This window comes from Passer montanus, unplaced genomic scaffold (assembly GCF_014805655.1).
Source record: "Passer montanus isolate IOZ18808 unplaced genomic scaffold, ASM1480565v1 scaffold173, whole genome shotgun sequence".
NCBI classification, from domain to species: Eukaryota; Metazoa; Chordata; class Aves; order Passeriformes; family Passeridae; genus Passer; species Passer montanus.
The window spans coordinates 334,610-351,753 of record NW_024364604.1 but is presented as its reverse complement, the minus strand read 5'-3'; the positions used below and the strand labels follow the sequence as shown (position 1 = coordinate 351,753).

General features: G+C 40.1%; 1 protein-coding gene across 5 annotated transcripts in view; it reads right to left on the bottom strand.

The window, feature by feature from the left end:
• MKLN1 (muskelin 1) overlaps positions 1–17,144 on the bottom strand; it is a 102,701-nt gene that overhangs the window by 21,346 nt on the left and 64,211 nt on the right. For all 5 annotated transcript variants that reach the window (XM_039704373.1, XM_039704374.1, XM_039704375.1 and 2 more), the window contains 6 exons: positions 15,314–15,526; positions 13,244–13,465; positions 11,564–11,693; positions 3,436–3,583; positions 2,332–2,446; positions 581–720 (listed from right to left, as the gene is read on the bottom strand). In XM_039704373.1, the coding sequence (XP_039560307.1) occupies positions 581–720; positions 2,332–2,446; positions 3,436–3,583; positions 11,564–11,693; positions 13,244–13,465; positions 15,314–15,526 (968 nt within the window). The remainder of the gene's footprint in view (positions 1–580; positions 721–2,331; positions 2,447–3,435; positions 3,584–11,563; positions 11,694–13,243; positions 13,466–15,313; positions 15,527–17,144) is intronic.

Below are 17,144 nucleotides of genomic sequence, written 5' to 3'. Positions count from 1 at the left end.
TATAAGGCAGCTCTGAAGCATCCAGAGTGCAAGAAGCACTGCAGTGTAGCTGAATTCTGCCTAAGTGAGCTCTTTCAGGAGTTTCTGAATGAGAAACTCTGATGACCTCACCACGGTTGAGTCTCAGATGTGCAAAGGCATCCAGCCCCCAGACTTCATTAGCATCCTTGCAGGCTGTTACTATCTCCAAGCACAGTGTTTCCAAAACATACTCCATTTCCTTGGGAGGTGACAGCACCAAAACACATGTTGATGAGCAGCAGAGTGAAAAGGGAATCTAAAAATTCCCCATGACTCCCCACACAATAACCAGATTCTTCTAGTTTTAGAATAGCATGGGCAAAATGAATCAAGTTAATTTTGTAGTTTAGTCCTGGCCCACTGCTTGTTATTAAAATAAATTAAAAATTGAATCAAGAAATGCGCAGAAGGTTTAGAAGGGATCTTGAAGATCATCTAGTTCCATATAATCAACAAAATGACATTTCACAAAATGGTTTATGAGAGATATGAGTCTTAGCAACTTGAAAAAACAAAGACACCTGGAAAAAGAAATTGCAAACCACCCTTGTTTCTATACCTGTGCTTTCTGATGAGGTATTTGCAGTGTCTTAGCAGGTATTCCTTTGAAGGTCGACAGAGCTTCAGAGACCAGAAATCATCTAATCTCATCTTTGGAGAGCAGGATTTACCAGGATTCCCTCCAAATAAGTAATGAACCTAAGGAAATGAGAGGCAGATCAAAAAATTGATTGTTTGTGTAAATCCACTGAACAAAGACAATTTACTATGTCAGCAGCTTTGCAGAGGTTTATTTTCGTGGGATAAACTATGCCTTTTAGCAAGTTGCTCCATCTTACTATCAGCCTCACTTTGTCCCTTTGGAGATGAAGAAAGTTCTCCTAAACAATTTACATTTTAAGATAATCAAAGAGTTGTACTGTTAGAACATCCCTTTAGCAGATACCTGAGATATCTATAAATAAACATCCAAAATTCATGCAAACTCTTTCTTTAGTAAAAGCCTATGAAAATGATAAATCCTTAAGCACTGACAAAGTGAGTTGGAAGTCCTGAAGACATCCAAAGTAAAGTGAGAGCAAGCCCAGTCCAGCACAATCTATACTTAGAGAGAGGCAGATTTCCAGAAGAGTGGAAGTATCACAAAAGGACTGTTTATTTCTTTGCTAAATTTTTCTTCCCATCGTGTGGTAATTTCAGACTCTGAACTGTTGATATTAAACATGCTACAAAGGACCTTCAAATACTGAAGTTTAACAAGTCCAACAGCCTACCTTTCCCCATGGCTTTAAAAATAATCACTCAAAACAATGTATTCTGCATCCCACTGCTGAAGGCTCTCCTTATTTATATCAGAGGAGTTTAGAAAGGTCATTGGAACAGAGGTTTCTAAAAATAAGACTCTTCAAAACAAGCACATCAAACAGCTCCTCAGATAAAGCTGGGCAACTGTGATGATTTAGCAACCTTCAGAGTAACTCAGAAAATACTACTCTCTTGTGGTGCCTTACACTTAGAAGTAAAAGCAGAACAGTATTTACTTATTTACTGTATCACTACAGTGAAGACAACAAGCAATTCAATTTCCCCATACAGAATCTGCACCCATTCCTCCTTATAATCCCTCAAGTTTTGGGCTAGTTTGGTTTCCCAAATTTTATTAACACCCCACAGAATGCAAGACTAAAATACGTTTTTCTTTAACTCGGACTGTTTCAGGCTAGGGAGAATTTTCAGAAAAATCCATGAAAGGATCGGTAAATGTGTCACAGTAATTTAAATTCATGAGTTTATGAACCTAATCTGTGGGTTTGTGCTTTCCTGGTTAATATGTACAAAGCTTTAAGTTTACTGATCTGTCATATACACTAAACCAAATTTTAAGTCTATTTATGTATGAATGTGTCCACTGGAGGCTGACAGTGCTAAAGAATGACAGTTGCTTCTGACATGCAGGGCAAAGTCAGGCACCTCTGGCTCAGAGGATTCTTAACTGTGATTAGTTCATTCAAACACATCTTTTGCTAGAAATTCTGGTAACTATCTGCTCTCATTTATTTACCAACAGGTGAGATTAAATCCCTGAGGATAATGAATGAAGCTTCGTGTGCTCTGAAGTGTGAGAACAGATCTCATGTTTACTCCATACTGACATTAGAAGTAGTTTAGCACCTTATTTCAAAATACAGGAAGTGAGAGTTATTTACCATATTAATCCAAACATTCAAGAAGTATATTTATTGTACCATCTTTAAGGAAATAGCTACATCTTCGGAGAAAAAAACACTAAAAAGAAAAATCACTTTTTACCTTGTGCAACTCATCGTACACCAGCTGATGGGCAAACCTTGGGCAGGGCTCCTCTTCCTGAAGGCTTTTACCTGGATTCTCTTTTGCTGCTTGGTCATTCTTATAGACACAAGACCTGAAATTCAAAGCAGTAAAGAATTATTAGTTGTACTTACAGGAAGCATGAAAAGTTGCTGAAAGGCTGGAAGGTACAAATGATGTAAAACACCAAAGATTTTCTTACTTCTCTTTTGTTGTCCTCTGTTATCCCATCCCATCCCATCCTTAGTTCTACAAAGGACCCAGCCAGCAATCAGAGGTCATCATGGCTGAAAACAGTCCTCAAGCACAAGCCAAACAGGAAAAAAATTCTAGAAAATTATTTATCATGAACTTTGGGATCTCTTCAGATGTTACTTATTTGCCTACAGAACTGTCAGCATGAAGTATTTTTTGTATTATGGAAGAAAACGTCTTGGACCCAGTAGAGCTTTAGACCACATATTTATAGCAGAGGTGGTATTTCAGTCAGTGATTTCCAAGCAGACTTAAATTATAACTAAGAATTCACTTTTAAAAAACAACACTCACACCTTTTGAAGTGATTGACCCCACTTTAGAAGAGGCCTTGAAAATCTCTGCCAGCTCTGGAAAGGAACAGTGGCAACGAGCTACTAAGTACAAAACCAGGAGATATTTTCTCAGAATATCCCATCTGGCACGGAGACTTCTCCACAACCATTCACTTGCACCAGTTTCCTCAGTTTCTAAGAACTAGAGCCATGTACACTGCTATTAACAACTTACACTGGACTGAATTTGCTGCACTGGACCTGAATCCTGGCCTTGAACCCTTGCTACAGGAAAAGCCTTTTTTAACTGCTCACTTCCCCTCATCCTCTGCACCTGGCTCAAATAAAGATGTTCACATGATTTCCCTCCCTCATTTGGATCACTGCCATTATTACCTCTAAAGACAATGGGAAAAGAGGTGCCTAAAGGGAACTCAGCTGTCTTTCACAACTTTCAACAATTCCATGGTTAATAGAGGTTACAGAGTTGCCTAATGGAGACAGAATTGCTTTCTAAATAAAGTCAGTGTGGAAGTCAGAACTTAGGACTCACCAGCTGTTCCTCACAATGTCATAAATCCAGAAAGAATTCCTCACGTTCTCTTCCCGCTTCTCCTTGTCTTTACTGAGCCCTGACAAGACGTGGATTTCATTCAGCTCAGGATCAATGGTGGCCCTTTGAGTGAAACCTGTCATTGGAACTGAGAAAAGAAAATAAAAATTACACGCTGGAAATAACAGAGGGTGCAGGAGGGATCCAAACATCAGGCAAAGGAGTTTCCTTCCCCCTGCAATTCAGCAGATCACCATCCAGAGGCCAACTTCTTCCCTGTTAAAACCAAGTCCAATGAAAATTCTTTTCTTCTCTTCCTATCTCTGACTCTTGGAAGAAAAAACAAACCATTCTGAGAGCTGCTGTTTCCTAGGAAAAGAGATGGACAGAGCCATTTGGGAGATGACCAGCTCAGAAATGAGGATTAGCTGCCTAATATAGGGCTGAATGACCAGATGACCCTTACAAACATGAATGGAGTGATTTTGTTATTATCTCATCTGTAAAAGGAAGCATTGATTCCAGAAAGCTTAATTGCAAAAGCTGGGAAACTCCAAAAAATTCAAGATGACCTCTCAATTCTATAGCTCACAACTCTGCAGGACAAAGATATCAAAGAAACTTTTTGTATTTTCTGAATAGTCGTGGCGTAATTACCAAACTATTCTTCTGTCCCACCTTCAGATTTAGAAATATGGTGAAATCCCGCAGATTCCAAAGGTTTTCACCATAATTCCCCGAATAAAAGGTCAGCAAATTTGTTTGGCAGTCCTTTTTGTTTGTTGTGTAATTCCCCGTTTCCTGTTTCCCTAGGCAACCATCCTTCCAAAATGTATTTGTGAAGGGCACGTGATCTTTGTTTACAGATCCTGTTTGTCTCCTTTCTCTTTCTGGGTCAGTTTACAAAGGCTGGTAAAGGTTCCTGGCCTTCGGTCAAGATTTTGGCATGAAAAATTCTCAGAACTCTTGTATTTTGCAAATTCTTCCTTGCAATTAATTGGACTGCCCCCACGGCCTGGAAAACGAGCCCTACGTTAATAAAATATTTAATATTGTCGTTGGGGAATAGACAAAATGGTATTTTGGAAACCCATTCTGTAACTGGTTTCATTCTCACGCTCCACTCTTTTCATTTGTTACGACAGGAAAGCAATAAAGGAATTAAAAAATTCTGAGTAGAATTTCGTTCGCTATAATTTTAGCCCCTACTGAAGAATTTAACAGCACCACAAAACCTAAGCATTTCTTAAAGAAAAAAAAAATTAAATGCTTAATTCTCATGTAAATTTAAATATAAACTCCCAATATATTTGGATAACTCATTCTGAGACTTCCTTTGACAAAATCCTTCCTTATGATTTTACAGGAGCAGGAGGCTTTGGATCCCTCATCAGCATAAAACTGTCTATGTGGCAAAATTGGAGGCCAAACAAGTTTTAAAGGAAAATGAATCCAGTTTATAAGCAAATGGGTGACAGAAAAGAGAAAAAAATAAGAGAACAACACTGACACAACAATGACTATATTTGTTTTATCTGCAAACCATAAAGAACTTAGTTTTTAAATAAGGCAAATGAGGACTGTGAAAGTCATTCCATAAGGAAATTGAGAACATAAAGATGGCTATAGACTAAAAACTGCTAATTTTTGAAAAGTATCGTGCAATATGTTTGCTGCATAGTCAGGGACTAACTTGCTGACCCAAAAGAGCTATAGACTAAAAACTGCTAATTTTTGAAAAGTATCGTGCAATATGTTTGCTTGCATAGTCAGGGACTCAGTTGCTGACCCAAAAGGATTAAATTCAAGGCCTGTTTGAGACATTTCTGGCAGGAGAGCCATCTAAATTTGATCAGCAATGCTAATGCACATGGAAAATGTCTTTGCAACCCTATCTGCTGCTTTGAACATTTGAGACGAAGCCGGGAATATTACACACAAAAAAAAAAAAAAAAAAAAAGCCCTGTGCAAATCTTCAGAGCACTAATACCTCATTGAAATGAAAATTATTATAATCATGAGGAACATAGCTGCTCTCTTACCATTGATACTCAAAGCATCTGAAACTTGTCTATGGAAGTCCCATCCCTCCTCCTGAAATGTTGTTAAATAAATTAATTTTGTATCTCGTTTATGCTCGATTTCCCGAAGCTGAAATTATTATTTAAATAATGAAGGAGGGAAAAGCTGCCAAAGTTCAGTGCTGGTGGTTTTTTCCTCTTGATATTAAGAATAGAATTCATCTGCAGCAACTGCAATCAAACCAAGATTCAAGTCAAGTAATTTCAGGCTTCCCTCAGCTGTAAATCAATCTCTTCTTGAGACTGTTTGAAATGCAGAATGCCTAGAAAAGTATCAGAAATATAAATCCTCACATTTACTAAGGGCCAGAGACAAGGAGCAACTTACATAAACTCTGTGACCTATCTAAGCAACTGGGTAGAAACTGTATTTAAGTAGTGCCTTAGGCAAGAAAAAGTTGACATCTGGTCTTTTGCAGAGGAGGACAAAATGAGAAAGTTGGATGCAGTGTCATTAAAAAAAAACTCATAACACAAATTTGATAAACAAATCCCTGAAAATAAATAGACAGTAAGACAAGATACTACACAGTGGGCAGGAAAAGCTGTGATGTTTTAAACCAAACAGAAACGTCAAAAACGTGTTTTTCAAAGAAGTCTGATCCTTGCCAGAGCAAAAGGGCTCCATAAAGACCTCAGGACTGAAATACTTCCACTAGGGGGTAAGAGAGGTTCATCATCTGCAAGTGCAGCAGACTGGCAGGAAATGTTGGACAGAATTCAAACGAGAATGGTTGGAGCATTAGAGAGGGACACGGGCTGGAAACGTCGGAAAAATACTTGTGACATTTAGGCAACAAAATGTGCACTGGGAAGGAAATCTATTTGTGCACGGGCAAGAAAATTGAACCTGTAAACATGGGTCTCTAACAGTGACAATAACTGATTGCTTAGGCCGTATCTTTTTAAATTTTAGGACTTGGGAGAAAAAAGTCAAATAACGAGGGGTGAGAACCAGAGCACTTCCAGATGTGTTATCTGCAATGTACTAGACCCAAAGGGTGAATGAAGTGGTAAGAAAGGCTCCATGCAAGTTCCCCCACTTGTGCTTCTTCACAGAAATGTAAGATCAGCTTTGGAGTAAATCCCCACCACTTCCACACCTTCCAGGGCACCTGGTCTTGGGTCAGGACAAAGCAGTGACTGAGGACTCAGCCCTGGGTGTTTTGAACACTGGCCTGTGGCTACGTAGTATTAACTTGGCTCCTATGACAATATACCAGTTATTGAAGAGGCAAAGCTGTAGAGAGAAATCACTGAACATCACATAATCCTCAAAAGTCTTGAAGATGGTGAATGCTTTTCCTGTGCTACTGTTTTCCTCCACCTTACTCTCATTAACCAGTCTATGGTGAAAGGCAGTAACTACCTGAAAATAAGAGGTCTGAATCCTTGCTCAGGAACTTAGTAATTTTATTCATTTTTACACAGTAAAAATTAAAAGCTTGTGGCCACAATATTTAAAAATATTCAGCCACACAGGCCTGGAGTTTGCAGCCAGTTCCATAAGCACGCAATAACCCCTGAGCAAGCTCCGAGGAGATGCTGCGGAGCTCTGTGCAGTGTAATTTCCATTTCAATACAACACATGGGAAAAGCTTTTCTCTGAAAGTGACACCTAATCATGGAACAGCCACGTTCCCACTACCACAGTCCCTGCTTACAGGAGTTTATGGGATCACAGTGATCATTTCAGCCAGCTGAATATTTTTTGGCTTCTGCATGCAAACAGTTACAGTTGTTTCAAACACAACCTTGGCTGCTGCCAGCATCGAAGCAAGAAAACAGCTTTTACACAGAGACAGAGCTGCAAAGCAGGCAATTTAAATTCATGGAATTCTAGGGTGCTTTGGGTTGAAAGGAACCTTAAAATCATCCAGTGCCACCCCCTGCCACAGGTAAGGAGACCTTCCACTATTCCAAGTTCCTCCAAACCCTGTCCAACCTGGCCTTGGACATTTCCAGGGGTCCAGGGGTAACCCCTGCCCTATGGGCAGCCCGAAGTCAAGTTTATGTTTACACAGATGTGGTTATCATTGTACTGGACAGAATTTTGGAAATTAAATCTCATGTCTTACATTTGAGGGAATACTACGGCAAATTTTCCAACACACTTTGAAAAGCAAAAATGGCAAAACAATTCTATAAATTTATAGTCTACAGACCATGCCTGAAGGATTAATGAAGGATAAATAAGGGAAGCAAGTTCACTGACAGGGTTTTAGTGCCACCTGAGTTATGAAACCCTCAGAACATGTGACTGCCAGTCCCACTGCAAGCGATTCACAAGTATCCTCCCTCCTTGTGATGCCTCGTGACTACAAAATTGGGAGAAAACTTCATCACATGGACAGTGCTGCTCACCAGAACCTGGCACCTCCCAGTGGGTTAATTTTTAAAAAGTGGTAGGTGCGAATTATTCCAAGCCACTCCTTGTAGTTCCTATAAAGCAGAAGCAGCACCTCCCCCAGACTTTAATGGAGCAAGTCATGGTGAGTGATAGCAGCAGGCCAGCTGTTGACACAGCAAGATAATGATTATCCTCTTGGATTGTTCCTGATGAGACTGCATCTGGCAGTCTGCCAAGGAGCAGCTAAGGAGACCATCTGAACAGTTTGGTTGTCATGTTGACAAAGCAACAATCCAATGTCCAATGCTTGGATCTCTCTGAGATTTTGGAAAAAAACAATCAGTAAATCTGAATGGAATTCTGAGCTATGGCAGCTCTGCAAGGCATTTCTAGGATCTGGTGACTGCCTGTCCCCCTCCTCACCTTCACAGGTAGAGGAAAGGATTTGGGGATTAGTTCTGAGAAGTACCTCACAAGATGAAAGGCACATAAAGTCCCTCACAAAACAAAATGTTTCCATGGCAAGGGATGCGCTGGCCACTGGCAAGACCTTACCTGAACACAGGCACAACATGCCAGGTGTCACTAAGAGGTGATGAAAATGACTCACTGAGGCTGCCTGTCTGAGCTGGATCCCAGCCATGCTGAGCCTGCTGTATCATCTATTTTGATTCATGTTTTTCTTACTTTGCCTTGTGTCCTGGGCTGGGCTGTGTCGCCTCTGTCCGTGGTACTTAACCATGAAATCCCCCATGCATCAGGTGCACAGCTGTGTATGTGAAATGAGCACCTGCCCAACAAGAGCCCTGGGAGCTTCCCTGGTAGCTTAAAAACAAAGCTTACCTTTAAAATCTGTAGGCTGCCCTTAAGAACCACTTCACCACCATAATGAGCCACAAGAACTTTTAAGGCTTGCTCACATTTGACTTTGCAAGTTACTTGATGCCAAGGGAGGTAAGATGCTCTGCACATCCTCTTGCAGAAGGAATTCTCCCACACCTGAGTCAGGGCCAGAGGGGATTATCACAGCAACCTCAACCACGAGTGCTGCCATGAGCTCCCTCAGAGCTGAAATGATTGCCCATGAGCAGTCATGGGACTAAGGGACCCAGGGAAGCTCCCAGTGCAGCCCTCAGGGACATGCAGGACTGGTGGCATCTCCAGACCACCTGCATGCTTCAGTATACACCATTTTTATTTGTTGAGGGGGGATTTTGTTGCTTGAGTGTTGTTTATGTGCTTTTTAAAGCAATTAAAATACAAAACTGCTCTAAAAGCGTGTCCATCAACATAAACATTTCTGTCTCTCCTCCAAATGCAAACTCTATTCAGTCATACTAAAACACCTCTAATTTGCACCTCTATTGTCTTCCTTCATATCCAACACATCACCACAGCTGCATGTCTAAATTTGTTAGAATTATCTATTTTGCTTCAAATTAAGAAAATTTAAGTGATACTTATCACCCATCCTTCCCAAACACATCAGCCATCCAAGGAGCTGGTCCAAGGATCAACATCAGATGCACAAACGAAAGCAAAGAAATGCTGAACAGCACAAATATCTCAGAAGATGAAAGCAGCAAAACCAACATATCATTACCATGGTTTTATAGCATTGCAACAACTCTGTGTTACTGATAATCCTTATTATCCATTTCATTACTTTTAAAAAAATTCCCTACTCCATGAGATATTGAAACAAATGCACAATTAAGTTCTTTTAGAAAGGGTAAAAATCAAAATAGCTCAACTAAGAATAGCACTGAATGCCACATGCGAGCCAGGAACAAAATGTAATCATGGGACTTTATAGGAACATCTAGGTCAGGCATCCTCAACTTGACTCATCACACTGAGCAGCTTAAAACTTCACAGCGACCAGGCAGGCAATCACTTTGTTCAGACACATCAAAATGGTGTATCACTACCTAACAAGAGCACAATAAAGACTTGCTTTTTTGGGGTGAAAATAGTGCTGTCAACATTTGCTGTCTGAATGTAATCAGCATTTTGTTCTCTTCCTGTTAAAATGCAAATTATCCCAGCGTTTTCTTTCAAAAGCAATGGAAACGTTCAAATCTCTTTGTTTACTTTCCACACACAGGAGAACAGTAAACCAAAAAAATCTACTTGTGAATTATTTCCAGTGAGTCATTTTCTTATTTAAAAAAATACAAAATCTTCTATTCATCACTTCAGGGCCTGTGGGAATGGGGAGAAGGGCTAAAACTTTACTTAATTTCTCATTTACTTTACTGAACTTTGAAGTTCATGTATGAAAAGCAGAGCTCAGTGTCCTGACAAACTCAGTATCTTTAAATCTGAAGCAAACAAAGGTGTCAGCTTGAAGCCACGTATTTTCAAGCTTCTGGCTATGAAGACATGTAGCTTGAAAAGATCAAAATGGCAGAATGTTACTAATTTCCTGGAGAAAAAAAAAATCTATTCTTTAAAAGCTCTAAGGACAACAAAGGGAGCGTGGGTGTGTACAGAGCAGCATCAGGCAACGTGCACCTGAATAAAGGAGACTGTCAACAATATGAGCTGGTTCTTTCTTGGAAGCACTTGAGTCAATAAATGACTCCAGAGAATTAGAGCTTGGGTACTTTTCTCCCTTATTGGCATAACTAAATTAATGAGCAAACAATAACTCGTCACCACCAATAATTGACTTCAAAATTTCGGCAAAATTACTTGCTAAAAGTTAGGCCTGATCAAAAGGAGGAGGGCAGCCTAAATTGAAGACTAATTACCTTCCTGGCATTTTTAGTAACTTGAAGAAAAGACTGGGACTGAATATACAAAACATGAGAAACACTCATAACTTCTGTCCCATAGTGGTACACAGTGCAACTCAAATTACAAATTCTGACTGGCAGAATGAAGATCAGGGTATTTGTAACAGGAAAATGATGTGCTTATACATGCAGAGAGGCTTTTCGGGAAGAAAGGAACATTTTTCTCTGTCATTTGAGGAGAAAAGGCATGAAATCAGTTCTTCGTGGTTATGTTACAGGCCTTCTGGGTGTTTTTAAAGGCTTCTGTCATACAGAACTACACACAGGCTATGTAGCTCCAGTGCTATGAATCACACAGAACTAAAGCCCCTCTCCCTCCTATTCCTTTTTTTCACCTTTTTTCTGATATTTATTACAAAAATAACAGGACAACAGCTTGGTCTCATCTTTCTGGTGAAAATAACTTCTGTCCCTCTACTCCAATTCTCTGCCTCTGAGCACCCTACCTGCCTTATCTTTATCTTATGGCAATTTACACTTAGTGAAAACTAGAAATGTCAGAATTTACTTTTTCCTTTCCAGGCTTACAGATATTTTTTCAGCTTTTTTTTTTGTTTAGTCTTTGTTAGAGTTTCCAGAAGAGGTACTCTTTGTTCTTATTTTGCTGAGGATATTTTTTCTTTTGAGGTGCTATGTGGTTTCATGCATCAATTATTTGTATTGTGCTCAAGACAGAGTGTCAAATGACAGAAAGAACAGAACAGCTGGCATAAGTTTAACCTGTATAGTTTGGAATTTACCTGGCTATGGAAGGTTAGTTAAGGATGCCAACACGATCCCACAGGCTGAACCCGGCCTTTCACCTCCATATTTCTCCTTTTACAATATTTCATCTTTTACAGAATATTTCTCATTTGTACCAAGGGAATGAAATGATTATGCAGTTATCCTCTTACCCATCCCTGAATCTTTCTTTGTGCCATCTGAGATAATGTCCACGTGGTCGCTGTCCACATCGTAACTGAAGAAGTCGTTCAAGTAAGTCTTTGATCTCTGGCCACCAAATACATATAAACAGCGATTTTTCTGGAAAAGGGAGGGGAAAAAGAAATCTTGAAGAGTTCAAGACAGTATGTTGGTCAACTGTGCTCATTAACAGCAATATTTATCATAAAATCACAAATGGTTTGGGTTGGAAGGGACATACAAACCCATCCAGTTCCAATCCCCTTCCACTATCCCAGGTTGTTCCGAGTCCCATCCAGCCTGGCCTGGAACACTTCCAGGGATCCAGGGGCAGCCATTAATGAATCAAAGAGGAACAGAGATGTGTCTTCTAAGTTTAACATCATTGTGCTCAGGTAACTGATGCAGCCCTGCCTCATCCAGCTTTGACTTCGGAACATTAAAGCAGCAGCTCATCTTTCAAGTTTATTATTAAAGAATTAACAGGCCCCATTTCTAAAGTCCGTCACAAAATCATTGTTAAAAACACAACAGGAACAAAAGACAGACTGCAGGAGAAACCATCCAAGTACCAGCACATTACTAAATTCAGTACAGGCAAATGGCAAGGAGCAAGCCAAGAATAACAGGTTTATTGCTTCTTTCAAGTCTGCCAAGTGGAAAGTCCGTAAGTGGCAGATTATTTTTCTTTCAAATGGTTGAGAAAACAGAAAAGGACTTAAACTTCCATGACCTGTGCTTACAGAAACCAGTATTCTTACATTTACCACGGACACCTATTTGAAAGATCCTCAAGTCCTTGTACAGAATTTTGTGGGGCAATATGTTTTTCCACCAGATTTTAAAGAACCATTCAAAACAAAAATAAAATGGAAAGCTCAGAAAGCCCAGTATTCGCTGTAAAAATTCTGATCTTTCACTTGAAAGGGAAAGAGAAATAAAATCAGTAATTCCTTCGAATTGGTGGGTTGAGCTTATGGTATCAGTAAATATTTAAATGTCGTAACATTAATTTTAATTCTCTTTAGTTCTCTTCTCTTAAATAGACACATGGTTGATGAACACATCTGGAAAGGCAATGGAAGGTGGTTTTTAACACCCAGCATAGGGTAAAATGCTATATACACCTTTCCCCCACCATTCTGCTTCTCCATGAGGCTCTGGATGAGGTGTCCATAATCCCAGCTGTTTACAGCTGTTTGCAGCTGCTCAGGACAACAAAGAGCAGCTGGATGCTCCAGCACCAAATGCTCTGAGGCCGATGCAACTCAATGTACACCCATTAAGTCCCATTCCAGTAACAACACAGAGTATCTACCAGACCAGACGCTTCTAAATTGCTCTACTAACTTAAAAAGAATATATTTTATGTCAAAATGAACCAGAGCCTTTGTTTCTATTTACTATTATAATATTAAAATCAACCCATTTAAATTCTCCTTGATTTTTGCATGAAACTTTATTCAGTTGGGAGTCATGAAAGCTATGAAACTTGAATTAGCACCTCCTGCACTTACCAAAGCAGCATCAGAATGTCAGCAAACATTGAATTAACTGAGACAACACATCACTGAGGAGATTAAGGAGCTCAAAATTTGCAAGAAAAACCAAAACCAGATGTTCTGCTTAAAGTCAGACATCATAAATCAAAGCAGGGTGTGGATACTCACAGAATGGAACAACATGCAGTGTCCTATCCGGGACTGGATATCCTCGGGTCCGGCGTTGCAGGAATCCTCCCTCAGAAGTTTCCACGTCTGGCACTGACAGTCAAAAGCAAACAAGCCACTGAACTGGGGCTCACTGGCTCTGCTGTCGTCCACACTGCCATTGCAGGTCAGGATTCGGCCTCCGAAGGTGTAGATCATGTGTTTCTCAGAATCCATGCACATCTGCAAGAAGCAGGGAAGCAGTTTTAAGCAGGTGAGACCTGAACACTCCGAGATCTAATACTAAACACCCCTCTCCTGCAAGCAATGCCTACTAAGCTAAGACAGTGCCCTGCACATCTCCTGCGACTCCAACAAACAGAAAAAGACACACATATTCATGGTTGTCAGGTCTTAATCTCATAAAAGAAATTTAAAACACAAGTCTAATTTCTATATGCCATTTAATATGCAAAAGAAAAGACTAAATGTACCCTTCATCACCTTAAAAACCTGCTGATTTCAGGGAAAAGTACTTGAGGGTCTTTCACAAGGATTCACAGGGTTCTTTTCCATAGACCCACAGATTCCACAGAAAAGATCCATGGGGACCTTTTCAAGCTACATTCTTATAGCCAGAGTTAACAGAGTATCACCTTTGGCAATGGTTGTGCAAGGGAGAAATCCAAAATTCACTGCCCACTAATTAACCGATGCAAAAATCAGCCTGTGATTTGTTACTGAGATTCCATCCCCAGCACACATTTATCCCCATTACTGGAACACAAAGTGGGGGCTTAACCCGGCCAAAGATTCCTCATGGGAGTGCAGCAGAAATATGTTTAATCTCCAAACCTAAACTGAGGTTTAGGTTCGAGAAGCACTGCAACATAAATCAAACCAAACCCCCTGACTCCAGGTGATGTTTTCAGACAAAGTGCAAAGCAGAGAGTTACAAAATACCAGAGGAGAAAAAAAAAAAAAGCAAACCAGCAAACAGACAAGATTACAGTAAGATAGAGATGCTACTCAGCAAAGCCTACACAAAACACTTCCAGTGCAGCACATTTCTGAAGGTTAAATAAAAACTGCTATTGCAGTAGGTGTTGAGGGAGAGAAGAAGGAGAGCTGCAGACTGACAGAAGTCAGTGAGGCCCTTCTTCCCTGAGAGACAGAACAGGGAAAAAAGGAATCATTTCAAGAGGCAAGCAAAGTACCCAGAGTAGCCTTGCCAGCTGACAATTTCCTTGTGCCTCTTCCCCAACACCTGGGAGACTGGCACTGGTTATTAATAGAACAGAAAGACTGATTGGCTTTTGTTCTGCAGACATGGCGTATCTTTAATTTTCGGTGTCAGCAGAAAGGCACATTGTGCTGGCAAACAACAGCTTTGGTTACAAAACAGCCAGTACCAATAAAGCTGATCTTTAAAAATGAGTCCTGATGTGCTGTTTCTTGGCGATGCTTCATAAAAAAAAAAAAAATCAATTGAGAACAAAATACCTTTTTCAAGTAGACAAAAGCCACTGAACATGACATAAGTAACGAAGTTTTCAATTTGAACACATGGACAGATGTGACTTTTTAAAGGATTAGTAGCCATTCCTCTAAGGTGCTTTAAGCTCTATAAAGAAAGCACATTCTACAATTTTTAAAGGTAACCAATTTGGAAAGAATCCTGCTCCTGTGTTGGCCTCAGTCCAGCAGCTTGCTTGGAGTATTCTTCCAAAGGTACCATACACAGTTTTACAAGTTGCTCCCCAAGGCCCTCCAGGCAAGGCATATCTGCAAACCCAGCTCAAGGAGACTGATTAAAACCAGATGAACTGTGCTTTGGGCTTCAATAAAACGTGTCTTAATAAAATGCATTTGTTTGCAAAGGCTTTTATGATTCTTCTGACTCAGTTTGATTAGAACACCAGCAGCCAGTGGTGTTGAGCAGCAATGCCATTAGGATTTAATGGAGTGCAGATCACACCCTCTTCATCCCTGCTCTGTTACCTGCTACAGTGCCTGGAAATCACAAAGACTACGATCAAAACTGATTTTCAAACACTGAGAACTTGCAGCAGGAGGATGAGCGTGGCTGACCTGATGATCAAACACCAGCTTTGGGCCTCCATCTGCTGCAGTGTCCTCGCTCAGCAGCATCCAGGTGTTGGTGTCGATGTCGTAGCGGTAGAAGTCGCTTTTCAGGGACTTGCTGTTCCTCACGGAGGAATCCAGGTACCGCCCCAGGGTGTAGATCTGCCGCCGCTGGATGTCAATGCACATCTTGTGACAGGACCTGGCACTGGGACCGCTCTGAGAAAGCAAAGGACCACAAAAATGTAGAGAATAATGGGTTTAATATTGCTCCAGGCAGGTCACTAAGGGGAAATAAGTATTAGCAGCAGCTAGAAATCCTTGGGGAATTCAGGAAAATCTGCTTGTAATCAAATACAGGATTAATATATAACTAACTACAAGAGCACATCCCGTAACTTCTGTCCTTTAAAAAGACACCAGCAAAAACCTTAATGCATTTGTCACAACAAACTTATGATTTGAACCTTTTCTGTCAGATTCCTTAGAAAACAGACAGTTTCTCCCAGAAGTGATTCTCAGAGGCGTGTGAAAACTACTTGATCTTTTAAAATAACAGAAGTCGATGCACATGAGAGGCAAATTAAGATGTCACAGCCTATAAATAACTACACAGGAAGAAGATTAAGAAGTGCTCTATTACAAGAGCTCTGTTTTATTAATAGGCTGTTTTCTAACAGATCATAAGCAGACACTCCCCCAAGCAATCATATCCCGTAATGGCTCTGGGAAGGTAACAAAAGCACTCCCTGTCCTTCACAAATAGATATGGCCCTCCCAGCCTCCAGCTGAAAGAAAGTTTCCCACGGTAAGCAAAACTGCCCTGAGTTATGATCTTCAAGAGAAACACACAGAGTGCTCCATGTCAAATTATTACAGGCTTAATCCATCCAGGAGTGCTCAAATTAAATCATGGAGTAATTTATTTAATGACATTATGATGATGATTATGCAGACCTGGGCAGTTTCCTTTCTGCTTCCCAAATCTCTTTTTAAGGGCCTTCATACACTTCTTCTTGAAGCATGAGAGTGATGTTCTAGTACACCAAAACATTAGAAATCAAGATTTTCAAAGCCTTATGTGCAAAATATCAGATGAAAACCATCATAACATAAGTATAGATCAATTCTGTAGTTTATTTTGATACAGTTGAGTGACAGGACACAAAGAATGGCTTCCCACTGACAGCGGGCAGGTTTAAATTAGATATGGGGAAGAAATTCTTCCCTGTGAGGGTGGTGAGGCCTTGGCACAGGTTGGCAAGAGAAGCTGTGGCTGCCCCTGGATCCCTGGAAGTGTCCAAGACCAGGCTGGAAATGGTCACGAGCAACCTGGGATAGTGGAAGGTGTCCCTGCCTATGGCAGGGCATTGGAATGGGATGATCTTAAAAGAAAGATCTGTAACATCTTTCATCTTTAATGGGATGATCCCAAACCATTATGGGATTCTATACAAAGAAATCTATTTAAAATTATTGAAAAGTAAAGATTAGGCAACTAGGCTAGAATATAGCAAATCTTTGAAATCATGATTGAAGACTTATACTGAAAGAAGAGCAGCCATATCACACTAAATAATCAACACAATAGTTGCTCTCTGAACTACCTTATGTGCAATGCCTCATGAAAAGATCTTCATAATTGTACCCTTTTACTTAAATTCTATTGAAATGTAAAGTACACTAATGGAATGCACATCACTAAATTGGATAAAACAAGAAAGGAAGCATTACATCTTTGTTGCCAAAAGCCTTTACTATTCATGTTACAGAATTCAATTTCTTGATTAAGCAATGGTTCCAGGAAACTGTTTACAGTAACTCAAAAGACCATGTG